The 27,741-nt window shown below is 49.4% G+C and overlaps 1 protein-coding gene across 1 annotated transcript; it reads left to right on the forward strand.

Moving 5' to 3' along the window:
* Nucleotides 1–13,509: 13,509 nt before the first annotated feature.
* LOC133352869 (DBH-like monooxygenase protein 1) lies at nt 13,510–27,376 on the forward strand. Its single transcript, XM_061568848.1, has 13 exons — nt 13,510–14,004; nt 15,319–15,465; nt 17,967–18,146; nt 19,128–19,211; nt 20,170–20,349; nt 20,824–20,926; nt 22,235–22,470; nt 23,354–23,439; nt 23,984–24,080; nt 24,975–25,034; nt 25,248–25,378; nt 26,518–26,668; nt 27,088–27,376. The coding sequence occupies exons 1-13, from the start codon at nt 13,714–13,716 to the stop codon at nt 27,319–27,321; spliced, it is 1,980 nt and encodes a 659-aa protein (XP_061424832.1). The 5' UTR covers nt 13,510–13,713; the 3' UTR covers nt 27,322–27,376.
* The last annotated feature ends 365 nt before the right edge of the window (nt 27,377–27,741 follow it).

Below are 27,741 nucleotides of genomic sequence, written 5' to 3' on the forward strand. Positions count from 1 at the left end.
ACGTTGTCGCTACGGAATCCCGTCGGACGAAGAAGAGCCCGCGGAGACCTGGAGACAAAATCGCCCAGTTGGCAACCACGAGGCCACCCTAGGCCTGATATCAGTTAGACTAGCAGTGCTATTCAATAATTTTCAGGGGGGGGTGGAGGGGGGAGGCACCTTCGTTGATAAAACATCATCAGTGTGAGGGACCACCACACATTTAAAATAATAATTCAAATAACGCGCAATCCATGAACAGCAGGAAACAAAAACAGAAGCAGGGCAACCGACCAAACTAAAGAGGGAAGGCCACTTTACAGAGATGGGTTTTCAAAAGCAGACTTAAATATATTTCCCGATTTCAAGTGGCAAGGCGTTCCATAGCTTGGGTGCCACACTAACAAAAGCCCGATCGCTAAAAGAGTGCAACCTAGACCTGTGGGAGCCACGAGCAGTAGGAGATCAGAAGCTCTTAATAACCTTGATGGAATATATAAATGTACTAGTTCCTGCAAGTAATGTGAGGTGAGCCCTTTCAAAGCCTTATAGGTTAATAGCAGTATCTTAAAATCCACTCGGAATTTGACCAGTAGCCAATTAAGAGATACGCGGATTGGTGTAATGTACGTGGTGTAAGCATTCCAGCAGCTGCATTCTGAACAAGCTGGAGTCCACCCAGTGCTTTGCTCGGTATCCCAACCAATAAGGCGTTGCAGTAGTCGAGTCGGGATAACACAAACACATTGACCAGTCTCTCCAAGTCAGCAGGTGATGGGGAAGCGATGCATTCTGGCAATATTTCTCAGGTGGAAAACATACATTATAACCACCTTAGATGTGCCTCCGGATAATGACTGGTCAAACTCAACACCAAGGTTTCTGACCTCCCGTGTGGGACCGACATCGTGACCATCAATCAACAAACGACAGCAGCACGATAATGATGGGGGCTGTTTTCACCATTTGTGTATTGTCGTGGGGGGGGGGGGGGGGGCGCACTAAAGGCCACCAGGGGCCGCCGGTAACCCGCGGGCCCTATAATGAAGAACACTGTGTTCGTAGACACACACACGGCGACTCGATGTAAAATTCAATCTCATCACGAACTGCAAGTGAGAACGCATATTCCGTAGCGAGCTCGACATGTATATAATTTTAAATGTAAGTATACGATTTTCAACCACGACATCCTTGTAAAGTTATTGTTGTGCATTTTAATAAAAACAAGTTAAAAGGCAAACTGGGCATTTACGATGCGTCAGTGTTTCTGTTGAAAAAGTTTTTAACGGACATGTGTTCGTGTGTTCGTGCGTGTGTTCTCAATCGTATTGCGGAGCCGTAGGGCAACGGTTACCGCGCTGTGCTACAAATCCGGCGACCAGAGAGTCCAATTCCAGCTCACGGTCAACATCAGTGACGTTTATCTGAATCGATTATTGGCCTCCCCTAGGTCGACTCAGCCTCAAATGAGTACCTGCTACGATGTGTAGACTTCGCCACTGGGGAGACAAAGGCGGTCGGGCGTGCTGCTGGCCACCCACCCCCTCGTTGTGCCGTGCCGGCCTTCATTAGGTGCTACTCGCAAACAGCACTTGCCCCAACAGTCCGCTAAGGCTATACGGGGGATCTTTGTTTCAATCTCAAACTCTGGTAGGGAGAAGGCAATACTGCAACTCACTGCCTTGAATCTATCTGTGCGCGGCGCTTTGAGTGGCCCAACTGTCCCGACCCCCACCGCGTCCAGTGTACGCCCCTGTCAAACGGCGAGGCCAACTTTAGCCCGGGCGACACAGTTGCGCTCACTTAAACCACGTTGAGGCCAACTTCCAACGGAAAGAAAAAACGATAGGAAACGGCCTAATCGCTGAGTAGCCTAATCGCTGAGATCGGCCCAATCAGTGAGAGTGGCCTAATCGCTGAGTGGCCTGATCACTGAGAGTTGCCTAATCGCTGAGTGGAATGATCGCTGAGTGGAATGATCGCTGAGATCGGCCCAATCAGTGAGAGTGGCCTAATCGCTGAGTGGCCTGATCACTGAGAGTGGACTGATCGCTGAGAGAGAGTGGACTGATCGCTGAGAGAGAGAGTGGACTGATCGCTGAGAGAGAGTGGACTGATGAGAGACCGCATTATACTGTCCACCCAAAACGATCACATTGTTGTGGCAGAGCGCCACCCTTCCACGACGGCCCGTCACAACGTTGCCTGCTAGCCACCTTCAACTTTTCAACATGGACACGAGCAATCCTGCCGGTCACGTGATTCCTAGAAGAGTGAATAGACTTTGCACCAACGACACTGTCGGCACGCTTCAAAGTACGCATCTGGCCATGAGTGGCACCATCCTCCACTCATCTCACGGCAATGGACATTATTTACAGTTTGAAACTACACCCCTGCCCCCGCCTTTACACTACAAGCTCTAAACTTATTTCAGCAGGTAAAATTATTTTTAAGTGAGCTGTATAGCTTTTTTAGCAGAAGTGACCTGGCCAAAAACTAAAGTCACTTATGATTATGTAGGAATTTATAGCGGCCATATTACCCTAAAAGGCGCGTTTCTAAATGTGGAAGGAAACATCGTAGGGTCGGCTGGAGAAAAATGCACGCAACCACGGGAAGAGCACGCAAACTCAAAATATACAGCAGGCGTCAGGGTTGGGATCGAACCCACGTCTTCCTGCATACCAAGCGAGGGAAATAACATCTCGCCACCGCGGCGCCCAAACAACAGTGACAGCCTTCCACTCCGACAGCAAGGCTGTCGGAGAAGCTTACCTCGACGCCACTTTCGTGGTCAGCAGGTGAAGAGAAATGGGCGCGACACGAAATACCCAGGCCTGACCTTAGCCAGGAGCTTCATCTTTCAAAGACGCATAGAAAAGGCACTCGAGAAGGTCATTGCCACGGTTCAACCTCATGGGAAATCTATCAGGCACGACGTGGGGGAGAGCCAACGCCAGCGTGCTCCGTACATCAGCACTGGTGGTGTTAGATCAGACTGGACATCTTTCATAGCTCATCGGATTCCTCCAGTCTAAATAAAGATTCTGATGAGATTTCAATCAGCGGCTAAAATACCGAGCTGCAGTCTGGCCCAGCAGTACCCGGAACCCAAGCTCGAGACGCACCGCTCACAGCCGCGAATACAGCATGGTAAGCAGGACACTGAGCCAATTGCTGGACATGCGTGTGTCTGTAGACCTGCATCATAGTGCTGTACTGCACAAACTGGACTTACTGATTCAATAGTCCCCATAGTTGAGAGAATAGTCCTCAACCTGGTCATCCTCGCCACTTTGGTCATCCTTGCATCAGCGGCTTTTGGCTAGCCAAAAGAACAAAGACGGTCACCGCATCGTGCGCTTTTAGATGCGCTTCTGCGGCCGTCTGGAACGCTCTTTATTCCGATTTTAGGAAGTCACTGGAGCAAGGCACTTAAAAAAATACATATTGACAACTCATTTCTTCAGAACCTCCGATTAGCACGGTTGGCTACGTTCGGTGCGAAAGCAGTTCAACGTACGAGCCCCATTTTGGGCTCGAGCCACAAGCTCTCGTAGTTTCCTCATGCAATCCAGAGGCTCGGTGGTGAATAGCCCGAGACAATTTCAAACATCGGCAGCGCGACAGAAAAAAAACCTCCCAGCCTCAACTTCCCTCCTTCAACAAGCGATGGACTGCATACAAACATTGCACAAGAGATAAGGCTGTTTGGCACATTGAAGGACAATTAGGAATGGCAGCCGTGTGACTGCGGTCACCAAACTCAAACCACGTACCCCACATAGGAACGCCACTGCCCAAGATCGAGAGGTCAGGCGGTGGTGGCTATTCTGCACGTGGCCTGTGATCCAACACTGTGGAGGCAGTGAGGGGTCGGTGAATCACCGTGCAAATGTTACGAAACTCCCTTCTCTTGGGCTTGGCCAGGAGGCAGGTAGGGCAGCAAGTTGACTGATGTGTTTCCACCTGCACGTGATATCGAGTGTTGCACCCTCGTACAAGGATCAGGTTTTCTCTGCGTGCTCCGATTTCCTCCCCACGTTGTTTAATACATGCTCATTAATTGGCCGAAACGTTGGCTCGACGTTGCAAGTTCACTGGCCAACCACTGTTGTCATCACAAATATCCTCACGCCCAAACATTTCAGCTGTTCCACCCGTCCGTAAACATTACGATTCGTACAGTTGTGACAAAAGTGCATCTTACATTGAACTCGTGCCCTCGTCAAAGGACGACTCCAACGATTAATAAACAGACCGCCGCTTTTCTCACGTGCAGTCGTACAAGGCAAGGCCCTAGCCATGGAGTCAACATTGGGGGGGACCAAATCTTTCAGGGTATCTGGGGGTCCCGACCCAGAAAAATATCTAAATTTAAAAACTAATTTCCTGCCTAAAATATTTAAAAATTCACTAACACATGGGATGGACTTTTTACTTATTTTTTACAATAATGTCTAATAGTGCATTGCATTACATTGCTCTGTTTTTTTTTACATTTATTGATTCATTGTATGTAATGGCAGAGAATAGGGATTAATAAAGTACAACCATAACCACAATCATATAAACAGAAATATATGCGTTGATTTATTTCAAGACAAGTCCAGATATTGTGGCCAAGGTTTAGCAAATTGTTGTTTTTATTTACAGAGCATAGGAATTTTTTATACTAATATATTTGGGAGGACATTTTCAGCATATATATTATAATTACGGCCTTGGTGCAAGGACATCGCGGCCTTTGATTACGGGAGATGCCTGTTATCAAAACAAAATCTGGAAAAGGAAAAATAAATACTAAACAAGATGAGTGCCAGGGTCATGCCCCAGGTGATGGTTACCACAACGAAATATAATCGTCATCAGCAAGACTACGACCACCATTACAATATTATAACTACGCGTGTGCCATGCAGCATAGGCAGGGCCGGATCAAGGTTCTTGTGTGCCCTAGGCACTTCTGTTTCGTAAGCTTTCAGTGATAACCTTCTGCAGGTGATGCTTCTGTTGCCCCATGTCACTACTACCGTGGTCACTCGCTTGCTTCACGCCTACTCCGTTCTCTGTTGAGAAAGAGACCGTGCGAAAAAACACCATTTGAATGTTATTTGCTCATTTTGTAATGGGAAAAAAATCTCGAAAAGTTCATCGCCGGTGTGAATTTATCTCACCCTTATGAGAAAAAGACGATTGACATGATTCTGCCTCTGTATATACAGTGAGGGAAAAAAGTATTTGATCCCCTGCTGATTTTGTACGTTTGCCCACTGACAAATAAATGATCAGTCTATAATTTTAATGGTAGGTTTATTTGAACAGTGAGAGAGAGAATAACAACAACAAAATCCAGAAAAACGCATGTCAAAAATGTTATTAATTGATTTGCATTTTAATGAGGGAAATAAGTATTTGACCCCCTCTCAATCAGAAAGATGTATGGCTCCCAGGTGTCTTTTATACAGGTAACGAGCTGAGATTAGGAGCACACTCTTAAAGGGTGTGCTCCTGGGCTACAAGACCATCGCCAAGCAGCTTGGTGAGAAGGTGACAACAGTTGGTGCGATTATTCGCAAATGGAAGAAACACAAAAGAACTGTCAATCTCCCTCGGCAAGGGGCTCCATACAAGATCTCACCTCGTGGAGTTGCAATGATCATGAGAACGGTGATAAGGTGGGGTGGGACAGGGCGCACTTGTGTGTGCGTGAGCGCAAAAGAGGAGGCGTGGGAACGATGTTGAAGGTGGAGGGCAAATAGTCAAAGGGACCCATGTGGAGCAGCCGAGGGGACCCGTGTGGAGGAGTCGAGGGGGGTGTGTGGAGGAGTCGAGGGGGTGTGTGGAGGAGTCGAGGGGGTGTGTGGAGGAGTCGAGGGGGTGTGTGGAGGAGTCGAGGGGGGTGTGTGGAGGAGCCGAGGGGGGTGTGTGGAGGAGCCGAGGGGGTGTGTGGAGGAGTCGAGGGGGGTGTGTGGAGGAGTCGAGGGGGTGTGTGGAGGAGCCGAGGGGGTGTGTGGAGGAGTCGAGGGGGGTGTGTGGAGGAGCCGAGGGGGTGTGTGGAGGAGTCGAGGGGGTGTGTGGAGGAGCCGAGGGAATCCGTGTGGAGGAGTCGAGGGGGGTGTGTGGAGGAGTCGAGGGGGTGTGTGGAGGAGTCGAGGGGGTGTGTGGATGAGTCGAGGGTGTGTGTGGAGGAGCCGAGGGGATCCGTGTGGAGGAGTCGAGGGGGTGTGTGGAGGAGTCGAGGGGGTGTGTGGAGGAGTCGAGGGGGTGTGTGGAGGAGCCGAGGGGGGTGTGTGGAGGAGTCGAGGGGGGTGTGGAGGAGTCGAGGGGGTGTGTGGAGTAGCCGAGGGGGTGTGCGGAGGAGTCGAGGGGGTGTGTGGAGGAGTCGAGGGGGTGTGTGGAGGAGTCGAGGGGGGGGTGTGTGGAGGAGTCGAGGGGGTGTGTGTAGGAGTCGAGGGGGTGTGTGGAGTAGCCGAGGGGGTGTGCGGAGGAGTCGAGGGGGGTGTGTGGAGGAGTCGAGGGGGGTGTGTGGAGGAGTCGAGGGGGGTGTGTGGAGGAGTCGAGGGGGGTGTGTGGAGGAGCCGAGGGGGGTGTGTGGAGGAGCCGAGGGGGTGTGTGGAGGAGCCGAGGGGGGTGTGTGGAGGAGTCGAGGGGGTGTGTGGAGGAGTCGAGGGAGGTGTGTGGAGGAGCCGAGGGGATCCGTGTGGAGGAGTCGAGGGGATCCGTGTGGAGGAGTCGAGGGGGTGTGTGGAGGAGTCGAGGGGGTGTGTGGAGGAGCCGAGGGGGTGTGTGGAGGAGCCGAGGGGGTGTGTGGAGGAGCCGAGGGGGTGTGTGGAGGAGCCGAGGGGACCCCTTTTCAGTCGCCAAAGGGACCCACGTCAAGTTACTAAAGGGAATGTTCAGTCGTTAAGGGGTATATACCTGCGTGAATTAGAGAAGACGACCCGTTCACTGTGTTAAGGAAAAGGGGGGGGGGGGTTACGGTCAGGGCATTGTGATGGGTGCCAATGACGGTGCACTTTGAAAGGCTGTGGCGAGGTGGGCCAGCCGGCAGGCACAGCAAGTCGGTTGTTAAACTCGCCCGCGTGAGCGCTGACCAGGTCTCAACGTCACGGACGAGTTGCGCAAGGGTGTCACGGGAGGTTGTTGCGCTCGGTGGAGGTGAAGCCACGCGGGTGCATTCACGCCGCGGGTCTCGCGCCGCAGCACCCTCGTCGCCCCGCTTACAACCCGAAGAGCAACGGCAGTATAAATGAACAACAACGACCACCCAAAAAAAAGGACAAAGTTCCCCCGTATAGCTAGTGCCGGAACGGTACACAAGGTGGTGGGTGGCCAGCACCATGCCCCGCCGCCTTTGTCTCTCCAGTGGCGATGTTTACACACCGCACCAGGTACTAATTTGAGGCTGAGTCGACCTAGGGAAGGCCCGGGACCGGTTCATATAATCGTCACTGGTGTTGGCCGTGAGCGGAAATACGAACCCGGGTCGCCGGGTTCATAGCGCAGCGCGCTAACCGCTGCACTACCGCTCCCCAACGACTACCACCACAAAAATCCACTTCCCCCCGAAAATGAGTTATCTCATCGTTCGTTCCATCTCGTTACCTCCTTGTCATATCTCGAGTGTGACGAGGCGATCGCAGTCGCCGATTGTCTGTCACAGCAGCTCCGGTCGCCTGGCACTCGCCTCCCTGTCCTTCCTCCTCCTCTCGCACTGCACCAACGATTGACCTCTCTGCTGCTACCCCATGACCCTGGTTGGCGTCATGGTTAAGCAACGGAAGTTGGCCAATATCATGAAATGGCGTTCTACTCTCGACACCTAATCGACGCAGTGCTCAGGAACGACACTTTCAGGGCACACCTTGCTGGTAAAACACAGCCACGAGACAATTCTGAAGACTCGGAACTCGCACCGTCACTAACTAACATACGGTATATCATAATCATTTAAGTGAAACAAACTCAGAATCCATAAAGGACCGAGGATTCCACAGTGGCGTGACCTGCCATGTAAATCGTTTCGCAAGTTCATGTGTAGAGGTGACATCGCCCTTCCCGCACAGGGCACAAACCTCGAAACACACTGCCAGTACTTTTAAAAAGCTGATCTAAGTTTATTGGGAGGGATATTTCCATCGATGGAGACTCCGACAAAATATTTCCGAAACAACCACAAGCGCTTTCGACCTGAACAATCACGCAAGATGTCTATGGGCTCTCAGGTTACAGACGCCTGGCGACTTTCGAGTTCCACGTAAAAACGGATCTGTTGAAGACGTCAAATCGAGAATCGCCCTCCTACAGAAACTTGCACGGACGGCCTGGGGCGTCTCAGCCGAAGCCACCCCCACCCCCTCACGGATTTGCTCAGTGGCAGAGTCACTGCGCTCCAGCCTGGTCCGGGAAGGCCGAACACGAAACTTTGACGCGCTGATCAAATAACGACGCAATGGAGGCGTCATAACTGGAACATTGAAAGCGACGCTAATCCCCCTGGGGCTCCCGGTTCTGGTGAACGTTCTGCCACCGAATATCCGCAGAGACAGGCACATTGCAAGGGAGTTTGCACGGTTAGCTCGTCAACCAAGACCTCAACAATGCTCATCGCCGCCGTCTCAAATCTCCGATCCCCCTTCTGGGATCGCGCCGTCAATCATCCCAGAATCTCACCCGGACCCAGAAGAAACAACGCGGACGTCCAGAATAAACGCCTCGTTTGAGACCCAAACATCACACACGCCTCCCGACTTTGACATTGCTTAGAAGACACCGGTGGCGTAACCATCACTCACATTGTAATAACCTCGGAAACACATCTTCCTACTTCGTGATATTTCGTTATTAATGTTTGCCACCACTCACAAAACGATAAAAATAACCGGCTGACTACCTAAGTGAGCGTGTGAACGCTAAACCCAAGATGTCCTTTAAAACCACAACGATTCATCGCGACAGCTAACTCTTATTTCCGCCTACAATTAAACTGCTACGTAAACCCGCTGCTCACCCCCACCCCCTAATCCCTACCCCTCCATATGTATAACCCCTCCAATCATCTTCCCCGCACTCTCTTATTACAAACCCGTGCCCCCCCCCCCCTCCACCCCCCTCTGCATCACCACCCAATCAACCCTCCACAGGTACCCACGCCTTCCCAATCACCCACCCGTTCCAGCCAAACAATCGTAATCACTAATTTAACCTCCACACCCTCACCTTCACCTTTATCGGTCAGAACATCAACAAGCCGTTGCGCCCCATCGCCTTCATGAATGAATAAGTACATCCCGTAAAAACAAAGTTTTTCACTATAAATCCTTTATATGCGTGGCGGCTAGAGTCCTCTCGTCCTCTGGCTTGAGATGGCTGCCACCTATGGGTGAGATGATTGCATTGCACCATTAAGCAATTGGTAATTAAATATAATATTTTTGTCCTAAAAAGTGTAAAATTTTGGAAAAAAATTTTCACGAACATTAATTGTCACGCACAACGAGTCTGTGTGGAAAATGTCAGCTCGATTGGATCACGGGAAGTGGGTTAAAAAACGACCGAAAGATTTGCACGGTCCTAAGCAAGCAAGCGAACTTAATATAAAGGATTAAAAAATTAAAGGCATCGCCACAGAAGTTGCGATGTGTGGCCATGTAACCACGTGGCTAACCCACTGTCGTCTGCACTCCTTCAGTGGAGGAGGAACCGCAAACACGACGCGGACTCTCTGCTGAAGCCCTCTCGTCGTGGCCGGCAGACCTCGACATTGGCGGCATCGAGCTCCTGAACAGACGACTGCCATCACACGCAAGAATAGAACCGAATTGCCCCGTACATCGGCGTCCCCGTCATCGCTTCCGTCAGAATCTGCGGACTATAGTAGTTGGGGTTTACCCTTTAAACTGGTACAAAACTGACACCTTTATACAAGGCATCATGTTTGCAATAACCACAACACAAGCAGTCAATCAACTTCAAGGACAGTGCATATCATTATCATCATCAGAGTTGTTTATTTTTGTTTGCATTTTGACTACTTGTGTTGTGGTTACTGCAAACATGAGGCCTTGTATAAAGGTATCAGTTTTGTACCAGTTTAAAGGGTAAAACCCAACTACTATATTTTGCCACTGCTAAAGGAGGTCTCATAGTGTAAATCTGCGGACTGTTCTCTCTTTTGAAGGTCAATTTGTGCGCATTGCAATTTGTGATCATTAATTAACCGAGCGTTTGTGTTTATTCTGAGACGGCGTGACCTGATCCGAAGAATCGAGCAACATTTAAAGAGCACACAACATGAACAAAGTGCTTGAGATATGTTTTATTTGACTCGAGGTGTGTGTGTGTGTGTGAGATCACCCGGTGGTGTAAGCGGTTAGCGTGTCGCGCTAAGAAACCCGTCCACCAGGGTTCGATTCCCGCTCACAGCCAACACCAGTTACAATGATCTGAACCGGTCCTGACCCTCCGCTACGTCGACTCGGCCTCAGATGAGTACCTGCTGCGGTGTTGTCTGACAACACATCGCCACGAGGGAGACACATCCCCCTCGCGTGCCGTGTCTGCCGTCATAGGTGCTCGCGTTAACAGTACTTTCCCCAAAAGTCTATTAAAGCTATACGGGGGCGGGGGGAGGGAGGTGGAATCTTTGACGTTGTATTCGTAAAACTGCCAACAATGATTCTAGATAAAAATAATAATAAAATGTATTATTTTTATCTACTTGACTTTACCGAAAGAACCAAAGAGTATGCCAACAATGATTCAAAATGTTACGTTTGATCGAACAGATTCGCCTTTTGCTTATCCCTCCCATGGCACACGCTCACTCTGCCGTCATTCGCGCCCTTATCCGCTGCGCTCTGGTGAACGACGCCCTCATTTATTCTCTTAGCTCAGAGAGTGGGTGGTCACCCCTTCTCTGCTGCTGCCCTCCGTGGTCTGGAATGCCTTGGCAATTCGTGCTGACAAGCCCCCGCAAGAGCAGACTAAAGACCTTCATCCCAGCTAAGAAGCGTCTCATTTCAAGCAAATACAAAGACCACCTCCCACCCCCCCCCCGTATACCTTTAGGCACTCGGGAAAAAAAAATCCACATTGTGCTGTTGCCCGTGACGGTAGGCTACGGTCAAACCTGTTTCTTGTTAAATGTTAAAATTCCCTGCCGTACAAATCGGCTCGGGCAGATTGCCACCACCAGATCGATCACGACACAAATGACACACACTGAGCTGCAGAAACATTAAATGATTAACAGATCGAGGGTGACTATAGTACTAATATGAAGAAGGAAAATGAAAAGAACATGGAAACAAAGAGCAGCAGAAGAGATGGTGCAGTCTCTCGTGGACCGACAACCTCGTGATGCACGCAACGGAGAGGTTGAGGTGGTTACCTAGTAAACATCCCAACGTTGAGGCAGCGTTGGCACATGCTTGGAAACGTTGACCCAACCTTGAACCAACGTTCCACATTGTACTGGGGAGGCGCTGACATTTACTGAGTCTTGGCGTCAAATGTATAACGTTTTACCTGAGCAGACCCACCCCCAATAAAGAGTCCATCAGTCAGAGCTCTCGATTGTGTAACGGGAAATACAAGTGCAAGGTCACGTGGAGCTGACCACGCAACTCACTCACTATCTTGTGGTGGTTTTTTTTTTTCCGGCAATAATAGGTGCTCGCTCATATCGCTTGGCCGTACGGCCTCTCAGCTTTTACGAAGGACCTTTGTATATTTATACGACGCATGTCACTGCGCGCTGGTGTGTGTCCAACGATGAAAAGACCAACATCCCCCGTATAGCCTTCAACGGACTTTTGGGGCAAGTGCTGTTAGCTCGTAGCCAGCATCACGCCCGGCCGCACTCGGAGAGCAGCGTTCTACAGGGTTTTTTTTGGGTTGTTTAATCCCGGAAGCCTCGATCAGAATCAGAATATTTATTTATACTGGAGGAATCCGATGAGCTAAAAATATTTTTTTCACAGATGTCTAGTAGGAGCGGGTAGGAACGTTACAACAACAACAACACACACCTTGCCATGGATTTCCCGTGAGAAAGAGAAAGAAAGTAGGGGACATTAGGGGGGTGAGAGTGACCCATCGTGGACCCTGTGTTAACAAAAGGGGTGAGTAAGCTCAGCGCAAAGGAAGTGTGTGCAATTCCAATCCCACTGTGTGAGCACATCGCAAATTCCAAGATGCGATCGCCGTCTATTGCAAGGCGAGTTAGGCATCGCAGGAACGGGGAGGATGGTGGGGATACCTTCATTCTGTACGGCCGACGATGATGATGAACTTGTTACAAATGTATTTGACATTGTAGGGAAATTACGTGAGCCATGAATTGGACTCAGACTTAAAGGTTAGGCAGCTAAGATCGTGTGTGCAATGCGTGCGAATCTCTGCACGACCGCTCCTCAAATAACAGGTGATCGCAAAGAGCACTTGTCCTTGCAGTCTTACGACTAAAGATTGGAATATTTTTTGTCTGTGTGTGCTCCGTGGAGCGGTAGTGTAGCGGTTAGCGCGTTGCACTACGAGCCCGGCGACCCGAGTTCGATTCCCGTTCACGACCACCGACACCAGTGACGATTACGTGACCCGGTCCAGAGCCTCCCCTAGGTCGACTCAGCCTCCAGTGACTATCTGGTGCGGTGCGTAAACACCGCCACGCGGGAGACAAAAGGCGGTCGGGCGTGGTGCTGGCCACCCACCCCCTCGTGTGCTGTGCCAGACTTCATCCCCATTCGGCTGTCCATCGCGTCTATGATGACAGCGCTGATGGGATGAGAGCCCAGCCCTTGAACAGGAGGCATCGGCCGCACTGTGGGTTTGAGTTGCTCGTCAGCTTCACGGGATTTGTGTCGTGTCGTGCCGCTGCTGGTGTTGCTGCTGATGTTGATCGGCGTTTTTTTCTCTCCCTGTTTTTCTTCAACCCTCTTGACCGAGTCGGCTACAGCACTTCTCCACTGCATGCTTCATAGGTGGCTCGCTAACAGAACTTCAACAGCATGTAAACTCTTTCTTCTAGATTTGAAGCTTTCGTGACTGCAAGGATTCATACTCTTAGGTTTTTTCGGTGCGTGACTTTACCGAAAAAACCTAAGAGTATAAACTCTTTCTTGATTGTTAAAGACTTTACGGGCGGTGTTTTGTCCGCATACCTGTAAACCCATACGGTTTACCCGTGTTCTTGTCCAGGGAAATTGAGTTTTAAGGTCCAGACGGCGTACAACCGTTTCAATATGGGAAAAAAAAAATTGTCAATTTGTTTGTGTTTCTCCCTGGTGATGGAACTTTGTAGGATGAACGTTGAGATGTATAACGGCACGGGGTGACCAATGCGGTCTGTAGTAAGGCAGGCACTTATGAGGGGCTGACAGCAATGGGTCCGTGGAGAGTGAGTGGGTGGGTGAGTAATTAAGATATTGCATACAATGGCATGTCAGCCCTCATTCTTTCCCCGCCCCACTCGACATTACGACACGACCTTGGAAGGTGCCTTATAAAAAGTTAGGCTTCGACAATGCGAGCTCGCAGAGGTGGTGAGCCATCAAACCAGGGTCCACAGCGGAGGCAGCAGCAGCTGACAATTGTGTTCGAATCAATAAGTGAAGAAGTTGCGACGCAATCTGTAATTTAAAAAATCTGTAATTTGGTATTGTCAAAGTATTGTTTTATTTAATTACCACAGTAAATTTTTCATCAATTATCAGACGAGTAATTATGCCTCGCCACGACCTGCCAGCGAGGATGACGACGGTGGTGATGGCGGTGGTGATGATGGCCGTGGGGGTGTCCTGTGCCCTGGATCCTGACGCCGACCTCACGTTCAGCACCGAATTATCTCCGGACAAATTCCACGTCTCGTGGGCGTTCGACAGCGACCAGATCGTCCTGGAGGCTCGGGTTCGCACCCGGGGCTGGGTCGGCCTGGGGCTGAGCTCCACGGGGATGATGGCCGGCTCTGACGTGGTGGTCGGGTGGGTGGACAGCGCAGCCGCTACCCATCTCGTGGTGAGTGCCGAGCCGCGGGCAACGCGGTCCTCTGTCCACTCACCACAACACTCCCCGGTGTTTTCCAGAGCGTAGGCTCTCTGTCTGTCTGTCTCTCTCTCTCTCCTTATATTGACCCCACCCCCCTGTTGGAGGCGTCTTGATGACTGAGATACTGCCGTGATGGCGATGGTATTAATAATTGTGGATGAGGTGGCCTTGGTTACGATGATGATGACGACAATGATGATGGGTGATAATGATAAGGATAGTGCTGCTGTTAGTTGTGGTATCGATGATGATGGTACCATGGTGTTGGTAGTGGTGAAAGTGACGTGATGAAAGTAACTTATGTAATGGTGACGCAGTGATGATGTTTAGTTTACAATGGTAGTGATGATGGTAGTCTAGGTAATGGTGACATAGTGATGGTAGTAATGATAATTGTGGTGGTTGTAGTGGTGATGTAATTGGTGTAATGCGTGGCCACGCTGCCTCTAAACCCACACGAGAATCCTTTCCGCGCCCACATAAACCCTCCTGCATCAACCCATAACTCGGGTTCCATTCCAAAACCAAAGAGATGACTAATGACATTCTTCCAACCATGGAAACACTCCCTGAGCTTCAACACTTTTTTCGGCTCCTGCATTTGAGTGTTTGGCCGCTTTTATGAATGGGTGTTTGGCTTGTGTGGATGCGAAGAAACCAGATCACCCAGAGAGAGAGAGAGATAATCCACCACGCACACAAGCGGACGAACACTTAAAACCTCAGCACACATGGATTTACGAATCCATCACAGCCTAAGCCCTGCGATACCTGGTATTCCCAATGTGTGTGCTGTCATCATCAGTGCGATACAATTTTACTCAAAGTTGTTTTCATCTGGCTCATCGCTTTCCTTAAAAAAAAAACCTTCACTCAAACGGTGATAGTTTTTAGGGGAAATCTCATCTCCGTGTTTGCAGTTTCCTAAAAAGAAAACTGCAAACACAAGGACCGCCACGTGTGTGTGCGTCCAACTCCTGTGCCTATTTAAACAAGGCAGGAGTGCTTTCAATGGGAAGGTCGCACGACAATTGGGGTGCCGCGTTTGACATGGAGATGCCATCTCCCTCGCCTGCTATGAAGGAGGCAGTGGAGTTCGAATCCCGGACCCTGACGCGTTTAAACTTATTTGGCTACTACTATGAATTCCCACGTGTGGTGATGATATAAGCCACTGTCGATGAGCTGTCATGTGTGGCCAGGTCGCCTCTCACCTTGGTCCATTTTTCATCCCCTTTCTCCCACCCCCCCCCACCCCCACCTGGGCTGCGGCTGTGCGGTCAGGACGGACACATCGAGGGGGAGCGGAGCCTGGTGCGGGACGCGAGCCAGGACTACAAACTCGTGCGGCTCAGCGAGAACGGCACCCACACGGTCATGCGCGTGGTGCGCGCGCTGCGCACGTGCGACGCCAACGACAGGGACATCACCGTGGGTGTTGCACACGCACACGTGCACACACACACGTGTACACACACACACGTGTACACAAACATACGTGTACACACACGTGTACACACACACATGTACACACGCATACAGACAAATACAAAGATCCCCCCTTATAGCCTTTAACATGCCGTTCGGGCAAGTTCTGTTAACGAGCACCCGTGAAGGCCAGAACGGCACACGAGGGGGTGGTTGACCAGCACCATGCCGGACCGCCTTTGTCTCCCCAGTGGAGATCTTTACACATCACACCAGTCACTCATTTTGAGGCTGAGTCGACCTAGTGCTACCCTCTTAGACTCCATGTGTAGACCACAGGTCACTCAAAGAAAGGAGGCATCTGATAGGACCCTCCGTCTCGTGGCGTGAAGCCGTGAGTCGTGGCACAATCGGGACGCAATTGGCGGAAATGTGACAACGATTTTAATTCGACGGTATCCTACTAGAGCTTACATGGGGGTAAGGGCTGAAAAGTCACGCGAAGGTCGACCATAATCCAGGTGCAATACTCTGAATATACTGACGAACAAACACAATTATCTTTTGAGGAATGCGAGCTTAGGCTTTTAAAATGCCGAAAATGGTCACTTTCACACTCAACAAGCATCGTAAACTTGGCAATAAACCGTACCGCCCATCCTTCACGAGCTTCGCTTCACGATGGAGCAGTGCCATCGACACAAGGCAATACATCAGCTATTGGTCATAAAATAAATCTATATATAAGAAGTGCAGACATATTGTCCTGTGTAAACCATTCAGTTAAACACAAAGTGTGTAATCAAACAATAATCTGGTGATGCTGCTGCGTTGTCGGCAGTCCACAGGCACAAGAAAAACAACAAACAACATTCATAAAGAACTCTTTGGCCTGAAAGAGATTGCTATATAAAATATGCGACATTCATAAACGTCACCAATTAAATTATTTTCATTTTAAGGCCACGGTGTTATTGGCGAATGTTTTGAGTTTTATTTGTTTCATGAAGAGACTTGTGATAACCTTGTAACCCGCGCCTGTTTGTATTCGTAATTGATTTTCGGGTCAGATCGCGTAAGTAAAACGTGTTTCGTCAACCCTCCGCCACCCGACACCGCCAGTGAAGAACGTGTTCACGTGACAAATACACGTGTCAATGTATCACTGATTTTCAGCAGCAGCACCACCCATATTGTTGGAGAGCGATCCACGCAACATTTTAACACATTGGATACGAAGTTTCGCTGGCAGTTACATCGTCAGCCAGTTGCGAGAATTAATTGGCCGTGTCTGGGGGAGGAGGGTTGGCGACACTTCGTTTTACTTACGCGATCCGAGCCCAAAAATCGAATCACATTTTGAGAGCGAGAGTGTCACGTGACAAATCACAAATCATTGCGACGTCTGCAAACACAGCACACACACGAGCGCATCATGCTCGAAGGCATGACCCCCGGCTCTCATCCTGTGCAGTATTGTTTATATCTCTCTTGCAGATCTTCCTGCCGATTGTACACACGTACAACGTGATCAAATGTGGCCTGTGTCCTTGCACAGCTGCACATCGGAAAAGCAGGGATCCGTTTATTATTCACTGGATAGTCATTTGACAAGGAATGCAAAGTGTCGTTTATCTCAAAATGTAAGCCGAAATATGTTCACAAACGTATGAATCAAAAACATTTACAGTTGGGTGGAGCAGCTAAGTTAATTAAGACGCGAGAGTATTTGTGATGAAAAGTAACACTTGACCTACTCAATGTTTTTTTCATGACTCAAGTTGATACAGGGCAACAACTAGAACGTTACACGAGGTGGTTGACCCAGATAACTGTATTGTCGATTCGATTACTGGAAGTTATTTCGTCTTAAAACAGTAAAACTAATTCCGTTGTGGTGCACATAGAATCTACAGCGGCCGCCTCCTCCCCCTTCAGTATTACTGGTTAGTGTTGTCCATTAAAATGTCCCCATTACTAACTATAGGGACTCCTCTACTTACGAACGAGTTAGGTTCCAGAGGTCTGTTCGTAAGTCGATTTCTTTCCTTCTGTCGATTCCTAACATGTTGTACGGCATGTACACTAAACACAGAAATTACATTAAACGTTGTATAATCTCCTGTAAATGTAGATGCGACTGGTTCTTCATTACGTGGCAGTTGAACTTCTACGGATAGGTTTGTTCGTATCTCTGAAAGTTCGTATGTCAAATGTTTGAAAGTAGAGGAGTCCCTGTACCGCACGTACACATTTACTGAGTCAAGCAGTCCACTTAAAGAGTCCGTATCCTGCAGCGTTAACAGCAGACACCTTCCCATCGTCTCACGCCACCACTGAGCAATGTCATCACCGACAAGGGTTCTCGCAGTGGTGGCAGTAATAACTGAACGTGACGCCTTCCCACCTCCCCTTAAAATGTTCTCAAATGTTCACACCCAGCAATGTTCTGAATCATCAAGCCTTGTTGACCTGCGTGTGTGTCTGTGTGTCCACTCGTGCAGGAGGACACGGTGCGTCTGATCTGGGCCTACAGCGGTGAAGACCCAGCGAGCGAGACTCAGATCCAGTACCACGGCGCGACCACGCGGGGCTCCAAGAGCGTTCAGCTTCTGAGCCACGGATCTGCCACCGAGCAGCCCCTGCCTCCAGATCACGACTCCTTTAACCTGGCTTTTGACAAGGTGTGTGTGAGCCCCAAATCACGCACGGGTGAATATCCCCCGTACGGACGGCATTATTTAGATTATTTTGCTGCTGTAAATTTCCACATGATAAGCCACTCTGTTGAGCTATCATTCGTGGCCAGGTCACTTTTGAAAAATAAGTGAACACCCCAGTGGGCTGTATCTGATAAGATTGACTTTGCTTGGTTTTATTTGTATTTTTTGTTAAATAGATTTGTTTACCTTTCCTATACGTTGCACTCATATCGTGTGTTTATGTTGTTGTAACGTTCTAACCCGCCCCTGCTGAACATGTGAAAACGAGCTTTATACCTCATTGGATTCCTCCAGTATAAATAAATATTCTGATTCTGTTTGCACGTTGGGGGTCAGTGCCATAAGTCTCGGCGCTTACACTCCATGGCCCCGTTGGGTTCGTTGCTGGATATTTTTTTCCCCCACTGATAAGAAACGGGCAGTAACCCAACAAACATGTCATGTTGAGTAAGTCAACGTTGGTTGACATTGGATCAACGTTGTATGTTAACTGGGAAATCAGTTATATTAACACGTAAATCAATCCATAAGTAATTTTTTTCGATTATATTCAAAAGTAATTTTTGACTAATTGCATTAAAAATAAACGACATTTATTTTTGCGTAATGAGAGACGAGGGCACGACGAGGCAGTCTGAACGGCAGCTGTTGTGTTATGTGGTGCGCTGCGGTGGCGAGATGTTAACTCCCTCGACTGGTATGCAGGAGGTCGTGGGTCGTGTGGATTTTTCTCCGAGTCCTCCGGTGTTTCCCTCCACATTTACAAACATGCGGTTAGAGCATTTAGCTGCTGTAAATGTCCACATAAGCCACTGCCTGAGCTATCATTTGTGGCCAGGTCGCGTCTGAAAATATAGCTATATTGTTGGTAAAAATAAAACATCGTTTTTAATAGTTTCGTTTTCTGTTTTCTCTGTCTCCCCTCGCCGTGTCCGCTTCCAGTACACGATCCCGACCGCCTCCACTTACTACGCGTGCAAGCTCGTCTCTCTGCCCAAACTCAGCAAGAAAAATCACCTCATCAAGGTTCACAGCGGGGAAAACACTGCACGCACACTTCCACTGATGTCGCTTGCTGTGCGATGGAGCTGGGGGGGAGCGTGTTTGTGGGAAAGGCGGGGAGTGGGCACGTGTCATCATCACCGTTTTTGGCCCGTTGACATTGCAACACCCTGTGTCACAACGTTGTCACCTGACACGGTAGCGGAGTGTAACATTTACGACGCGAGGTATTTAGCTTTTTGTCCTTCATGATGAATTTTTAAATGGATGTGTTGAACCCTGCCCTTCCCGTGTAACTTGGCCTGCTACCTTACCTGCCGTGTTGGCCGCGTGGCCACTGAAAAAGAGCTTCCCCAACTCACCTGGAAAAAAACCCCCCAAAATATGTGAGTCTCAAGACTCTTTAATCGGAAGGGTGTTGCATTGGGATGTTGGGCAAGTGACATTATTAAGTGTTTGGAATGTGGCAGGAGACTAGAGCATCTACAGCAGGCTTATATGTACAGGGTGGCCCAGATGTTTTGTAACCCACATTGAATTATCCAAAACAGATGTCTTGTGACTCCCAATTAATTGGGAGTCACAAGACATCTGGAGCACCCTGTACAAGCTGACACACTCCAATATTCTGGCCACCTCGCAGTATCAGCCTGTACATGTAGTGAGCTGGTATTCCTAAGCAGTCACCCACCAAATCAGGCACTTACTCGGCTCAATCCCACTTGGCTTGGGATATCTGACGATATTGCAGTGCATTGAGGGCGATTGACTTTTAGAGAGTGGCTTTGATGCTTCGTCCCCTTTAACATGTAAAGTTGGACCAACGTTGCCCCCAAGTTGGATCAACGTTGCGTTAACGTTAGTCAAACGTTGGACCAACGTTGGTCCAACAGTTTGCAAACAAAATGTCAAAGTTGGTCCCGTGTGTTGCACGTCCACCCATGCGTTCTTCACGCGTGTACCCCCTCCACTGCGCGTGCAGGTGGAGCCCATTGTCCAGGCCGGCAACGAGGCGTTCGTGCACCACATTCTCGTGTACGTGTGCCTGGACAACGTGAACGCGTCCCACGTGGGAGTCACGCACGAGTGCTACCACCCCAACATGCCCGACTCCTTCTCCACCTGCACCTCCGTGCTCGCCGCGTGGGCCATTGGCGGCGGGGTACGTGGTAACCCCGCACGCACGAATGTACACGCGTCGCCCATCGCACATCTGCGCTGACGATTGTGTGTGTGTGTGTGTGTTCGTATCTGTATTCTCATATTCGCATGCACGGTGTTACTTTGTGTGTGTTGTTCGGTGGTGCTGCCATCCCGACCTTCATAGGTGCCCGTTAACAGCACTTGCTCCTGCAGTTTGTTAAGGCTATGTGGGTGATCTTTGTCTTTATATTGTTTGGGGAGCGGTGGTTGTAGCGGTTAGTGCACTGTATTGCGAACCCGGTGACCCGAGTTTGAAGCGGTGCTGGGCCCTCCCCTAGGTCGACTCAGCCTCAAATGAGTACCTGGTGCGGTGCGTGAACATAGCCACGTGGTGCTGACCACCCACCCCCTCGTGTACCGTTACCGGCTTTCATAGGTGATCGCTAACAAGGCTATACGGGGGCATCTTTGTCTTTGTGTGCCTGTGCTACAGACATTTGACTACCCCCCCGAGGCCGGGTACTCGCTAGGAGCGCAAGGGGACCCCAAGATGGTCCTGATCGAGATGCACTACGACAACCCCGGGCTCGTGTCAAGTACGGGACGCACCTTGAAGCATGGTGTCGCTAATCAAGGGGGGGAGGGGTGTTGCGATTCATTTAGCAGCCTCTATGTGGGGAAGGATCGCATGAACACACTAAATATGACGTGAAAAAACATTGATTGTTATCCGATTCGGTGCACGTATTGAAGGTTGAACAATCCATGCCAGTCAATGGATTGACGGGTCATTAACTCCCCTATTTATCCACCTCTTCACTCATCGCCACCACTGCCACCACCGGTTCGAGGTCTACCACTGGATAAATTCATCCCATATGAACACCCACAATCCAATAACGCTTGTGCCCTGACTGTGTTACTCAACGTACTTGAATTTTCTCAATCTGGCAATATCCGTGCTCCAAATCCAGTTTCGGCTGATGGCAAACTCCAGGCTATTGCCCCGCTCGTTCTTTTCCTGATCGAGATGCACTACGTAAACCCCGGGCAGGTGCTAGGTACGGGGGACGCACTCACCTGTGCGCGTGGCATGGCTCGTTAGCCAGGCCCTTCCGAGAACCATCGCCTGTTCTCGAGCCACTTACTCTCCAAATCGTCTCCACCTCCCTGCCATTCCGACTCCATCATGATCATCATCACCACCCATTTTCCCTTTTGTGTCCACTCTATACTGCACGAGATGCACACAGATGCATTATAATACTTATTCTGACATTTGACAATACTATCAATCGGCAGAGTTACCATGTGCTCTGATGAAGGGTCATTGCCCGGAACATCACCATTTATATGTTATTTATTTTATCAGAGCAAGTTTGTTTGCATGTTCACCACAAGTACGTGTGGTTAATGCAGACTTTATTGCTTAGCAAACGGTTTCCATTTGGTGTTTGAACACCGTAACGCCTGTTTTATTGCCAGAAAGGGTAAAACCTATTCTTATTTTTTCATACATATTATTTATTTCAGCGGAGTGTGTTATTGATGAATGATTAGGCTTTGTTTGCTTTATAACCAGGCCAGAGTCCATTGTGCCTGTCTTTTTTGAAGGAAACAGTGAAAAATACTAATTTATCACGAATAATAATTAAGCATTACATATATATATATTAAATGTAATTTAAGATTATACATTTAACTGGTTGCAAATCACGGACACGCAAACCTAATAGGTTGGTCTGGAAATAGCAAGCACGGAGAGAAATGCCAGTGGGACATGTCACGGACTGCGATAAAGAACAGCCGATGTTGATTTACAACAACAAAAAACCTTGCAAAACACGACGCGATTTGAAGTGTGCCCCCCCCCCCGCACCTCTTGCGCTCACAACGACCACCAGACGTGATCGACAGCTCCGGCCTGCGCTTCTACGTCACGCCGCAGCTGCGTGCCTACGACGCCGGAGTGCTGCAGGCCGGCGTCGGTGTCAACAACCTTCACTTCGTGCCGCCCGGAGCCTCCTCCTACACGAGCTACGCCGTCTGTCCCACCCAGGGATTCGCCACCATCGATCAGAACGGGACCTCGCTGCGAGACGCGATGCCACGTCCGAGGGGCGTGATGCTAGGTAGAGAGGTGAGGTGCCCCATAGGACCGACAACATCCACTCACCTGGTCCCTGTGTACCTACGAACCCCCCCCCACGCCCAATGTCTCGAGTGGTAACCGCACAGCAACACCACCCGACGACCACCCAGCACCAGTGATGTATGGATCTTTGTCAATCCAATGCCGGATCGGGGTCGATTACTCGAGCTTCTTCGCCATGCTGCTCAGGCCGGGTTGGTGGTTGGAAAGCCTGTTTCATGCAGTAAGATTCTGAGCCCATACACGATGGCCCCCAGTCCCACAGTCATCATTCCAACAACGGCTGGCAATCATTGTGTGAATGATGAACACCGCCGCTGTTAATGGGACAATCAAATCTGGCGATGCGCACACGTGGACAGTGGTAGAAGTACCGTTGAACAACGGCAGGGCCCTTGAGGCCTGGGGTTAAGAACACCTCTTGTTAAGCTACTCGCCCGTGAAGGTTGGCTGAATCAGCTCTATGAGGTGCCTGTGTTGGAACCCCTTGGGCCCCTCTTGCAGGGTTCGCTGACCGACTAGTGTCAGGTGCAGTCCTCTTTTGTGACCCGTTGATATCTTGCCTATCTTGCCCCGTTGCGTACACCTATGCCCGTCATTCTCCTCATTGTCCCCTTCCTCTTCTCTTTAACTATTCTCTCTCCCCTCTGCTTCTCTTTCCTGCCTAGGTTCATTTTACTTTAGATGCATTCGTCCGTGCCGGACACGGCGACCCCCCCCCTTCCCACGTTATATATTTAATTTGTTTGCTCGATTGCAAATATAACTTAAAAAGAGGAAACACATTAATTGGAACAAACACTCTAAAAGAGTGGGCCTGACCGGTGGAGTGCTACGGCCGGAGAGAAAAATGGGCGTTGTGTTCACACAGGCGACGCAGAGCGGAGAGATGAAGGTCTTCGCTTCGCTCCTGCATGCTCACCTGCTGGGCAGGGCCGTCCAGCTCCGGCACTACAGGTGAGTGCGACGCTCGTGGCAAGAGCAGCACGAGGCTGATGATACGCCCATTCTGGTCTTTTACAAAGCGTCACCATGCGGCGATGTTCACGAGGCTTTAAGAGTTTACGCGATAAAAGGTTGCAACTCAAGTGGCACCGGTGTCAGCTTGAACCAGTGAACTGTTCGTCACACGGCAAGTGTTTACGCAATCATCAGGCGCTCGCAGCATGCAATTATTTCGTTTGTATTTTAATTGAGAAGATTGGTGAATGTGTAAATGTGGCGTCGATATATTAAAAAATATATGATCGGCAACTTTTTGGGCAACGGCCCTGATTCACAGCTCTTCTTCATGTCCTTTGAAGAAGATACATTGCCCAAAACGTTGCCTATTCATATACTTCTACTTCTAAGGCTGAGCAGTGTTATTGACGAATGTGTTGAGTTTGTTGCATTTACCTATTCCATTCTTGCACTCCATGGCAAAGTCTACACCACTGCCAATTTGGAAAACCAGGTCCCAGTCCAACACTCACCCAGTGTTCACTGTCGCTTTGGCCAGGGCTGGAAAGCAGATCGACGAGCTGGGTCGCGACATGGGCTACGACTTCAACTTCCAGGAAACGCGCTACCTGAAAAAGCTCGTCTCCGTGATGCCGGTGAATACTTGGGGGCCGATTACGATCGCTCACAAGTGGGACCAGCTGCAGAATTATAAAATTCAAATACCGAGTCATGTAGGCCAAAGGTTCGGCTGCCATTTGTGTGACCGCAGAAGACTCCTTTTAAACCAGGTTTACTACTCAAGCGTTGTAAGTGTAATGAAGGACTCCGAATGTCGCACTTCTTGGATCAAGTTTATTGACCTCAACAACAACGTCCAGTGCCCACTAGCAGCCAACACAACTCCCTTGCTTTCCATCTCCTAAGCACCACCTCCTCCCCCTCTCTATTCCCTTGTATCCTCTTCTCCCTCCCCCACTCCAATCTGCACCCATTCTCTTCCTTCTAACCAATATCTCTGCTCGCCTCATAACAGTCCACAACGGACCTCCTTTCAAATATCCCCGCCCTCTCCCTCTTTCAAACCTTCCAACCAATCACCATCTACTCATCTAGCAAGCCATGGCATTGCTCGCCTTGCGCAGTAGCGCCCCCTCGTGACGGTTGTGGTGTTTATGATATCCATGGTCACCCCCATGTCCTACAAACACGCTATCCAAGTATGTCTGACATCCTTACATAATCGGCAGGTATCAATTCGCCTCGCTTGCGAAAGAATGAATTGTAATTGATCGAGGGTCACGTTGATTCAAGTATATATATTTTTTAAACATTGTGGTGTAGTATATTGCGCTGCAAGTGTCTGCCGGGTTCGCGTTAGCCAATCACAGACAACATATGCAAATAAGACAATAATTTATTCTCATGCCAATGATTCAATGCATGCATCGTGAGTTCATAAATAATGAATTATACACGAGCATGGTTGATTCTTTTACTTTTTGAGGACCTTGTGTTTCACCCCAATGTTTTGTTGCGTTTGATTTCAGGGCGATTTCATCATCACAGAGTGCCTCTACAACAGCAAGGACAAAGCCACGACAACCACGGTAAATTAAATCTACACGCCTCCAAGTATGAATTATGTTATATGGTGTATTAAAGAAACGTACGTATGTTGCACTTCTTTTGCACCGTACGTAGCCAACCCTGATAAGCGTTACCGACACAAGTGCTGGGATCCTCCTGCCCTCCTCTCCACCAACAACGTCTCACAATCTCTCTACCCCATGATCCCATCTCTTACGCCTTTCTCCCCACAGGGTGGGCTCAGCACCCAGGAGGAGATGTGCCTCGGCTTCCTGCACTACTACCCCAAGGTGAACGTGTCGCAATGCCTCAGCGTTGTCAACATGACGGAGCTGGCGCCCGCCCTTGGATACACCGTCATGCCGTGAGTTGTGGTGGAATGATTCATCGGATGGTATATATCAGCGTTGACTAATATACCGAACGCTGTGATCTTTATTTGTCGATCTCAACAGGCTCTGCAATCCATCAAAAACCTTTGACCACCGATTACCCATGTCGATTTAACCTTATAATAGATATACAGTGCTTGTATCATCTATTGGTCGACATAATTCATTTTTTATGTATGTATTTTTGGTTGGCGATAAGCCCACTTACTTTTTGTAACGGTCAAGATTATGTATCTAACCTGTGTATGTTCACTAATCCACTTGTTACTCTTTTCTGTCTCAGTGTCATCCTAAGCGTGCATCTCTCCAGTGTTCTTTGTGCCCCTTTCAGACACTACCTCCATTTGCACAGAGATTTGGAGTCTCTGGCCCCTCGAGTTCCCACCTGGTCAAACTAAATAATAATAATTCAAATGTATAATGCGCATTCCATCCTAGGATCCCAATGCGCAATGCATAAAAAGCAGGAAACAAAAACAGAAGCAGGGCAACCGACCAAACTAAAGAAGGGAGGCCACTTTAAAAAGATGGGTTTTCAAAGCAGACTTCAATATATTGCCCGATTTCAAGTGGCAAGGCGTTCCATAGCTTGGGTGCCACACTAACAAAAGCCCGATCGCTAAAAGAGTGCAACCTAGACCTGTGGGAGCGCTGAGCAGTTGAAGATCAGAATATCTTAAGGACCTTGATGGAATACATAAATGTACTAGTTCCTGCAAGTAATGTGGGGTGAGCCCTTTAAAAGCCTTATAGCTAAAATCTTGACTTAAAGCTTTCGTGACTGCAGGAATTTATATTCTTTGGGTCTTTCGGTAAAGCTACTGAAAGACCCAATGACTACCCCTATCACTACCCCAACCCCTATCACTGCCCCAACCCCTCCTCCTTAACCACTCCCACCTGTCCTCCTTTCACCATAACTACACCACTATCTTATGTACACTTTCGTAATTGTTGTAAAGCGCCTTGGATTGGGAGGCTTGGTAAATCCATATAAGTTGAGATAAGCCAGCAACGTGCATTCTTGATTGCCGATTAATGCTGAAGTTCCCACACCGCGTCGGAAGGCCAACATGCTTTATACTCCGCGTGTTATCTGCCCACCTCACAGTGATTTCCCACACATGGTCATAACCCCCGAAGCGGACAAGGGGAAGCCGATCTTCACCGTCTACGACAACGTGAACTGGACGGAACAGACTATCCGCTCTGTGGAAAAAGCGGCGCAAACGGCCAACCATTACGCGCTGCACATGGACACGGTGAGTGTGAGCGAGAGGGGGGCTATGTTGGGAGACTACTGATGGGGTTCACAATGAACCGCATATTAACAGACTGTTAGGGCAATCGCTATTAGCAAGCACCTACAAAGGCTGGCAAGGAACATGAGGAGGTGGGTGGCCAGCACTACGCCCGATATTGCCTCCCTCGTGGCAATGTTTACACATTGCACAATGTACTCATTTGAAGCTGAGTCGACCTAAGGGAAGTCCAGGGTCTGTTCAGATTATCGTTACTGGTGTTGGCCGTGAGCGCGTTGTAGTACATTGGGCTAACCACTACACTACCACTCCCCAGACGCACAGAACATATTACAGAGATGTAAGAATCATATTGACCTGCTTACCTTCTATATTCCTCAAACCCCCTTCACCCATTCCCACTCTCAACACCTCCGCAGAATGGGTACCAGTATTTCCCTTATCAGAGAATCCCCGAGATCCCTGCGGACCCCGAGGCGCCACCCTGCAACCCCACGAAACCCACCACGACACCTACCACGAAACCCACCACGAAGTCCGGAGATAAGGGGGCAGCACCGAGCGTGCACCCCCACGGGAGCTGGCTGCACCTTCTCCTGACCATGCCCATCGTTGTCTTCGCTCAGCTGTTTGCAGAGCCTCTCCTCGCCTAACTCGCGGAATAAAGAGGCTCAAAAGATCTGATTAAAAAATATATGATTGCATTCACGACGTGTGAGAAATCAATTATTTGTGATAAACATGTGTTGTATTTGACTTTTAAGGGTCGGAATGCATCGATATACCACGCTTACCTGCGCCGTCTACATGGAGTGCTACAGAGTGTGCTGCTGCTCCGCTCACCCATTGTTCTCCCGTGCTCATTAATTCTAACCTACTGGTCTGCCCTTCTTGCCTAATATTCCATCCTCCACCTCTCCCAATGTCGTGGCCCAGTGAACCTTTTTCTTTTGCGCCCATACAATTTTAGCCAATTTAGGGGCACCGCAATGTAACCTGTCCTGTGAGGGTCGGCCAATCTCCTGGCACCGGGAAACCATGGGACTCTCCCTCTAGGGACCCTTCGGATTAAA

Source organism: Lethenteron reissneri, chromosome 42, assembly GCF_015708825.2.
Source record: "Lethenteron reissneri isolate LAM-NWPU_2019-01 chromosome 42, ASM1570882v1, whole genome shotgun sequence".
Taxonomy (NCBI): Eukaryota; Metazoa; Chordata; class Hyperoartia; order Petromyzontiformes; family Petromyzontidae; genus Lethenteron; species Lethenteron reissneri.

What these genes read in the sequence shown, in the direction of transcription:
- LOC133352869 (XM_061568848.1), top strand. Translation starts at nt 13,714, where the DNA reads ATGCCTCGCCACGACCTGCCAGCGAGGATGACGACGGTGGTGATGGCG. An exon ending in ACAAAGCCACGACAACCACG is followed by an intron (nt 25,035 to 25,247) that starts GTAAATTAAATC and finishes TTCTCCCCACAG; the next exon opens with GGTGGGCTCAGCACCCAGGA. An exon ending in CTTGGATACACCGTCATGCC is followed by an intron (nt 25,379 to 26,517) that starts GTGAGTTGTGGT and finishes CCCACCTCACAG; the next exon opens with TGATTTCCCACACATGGTCA.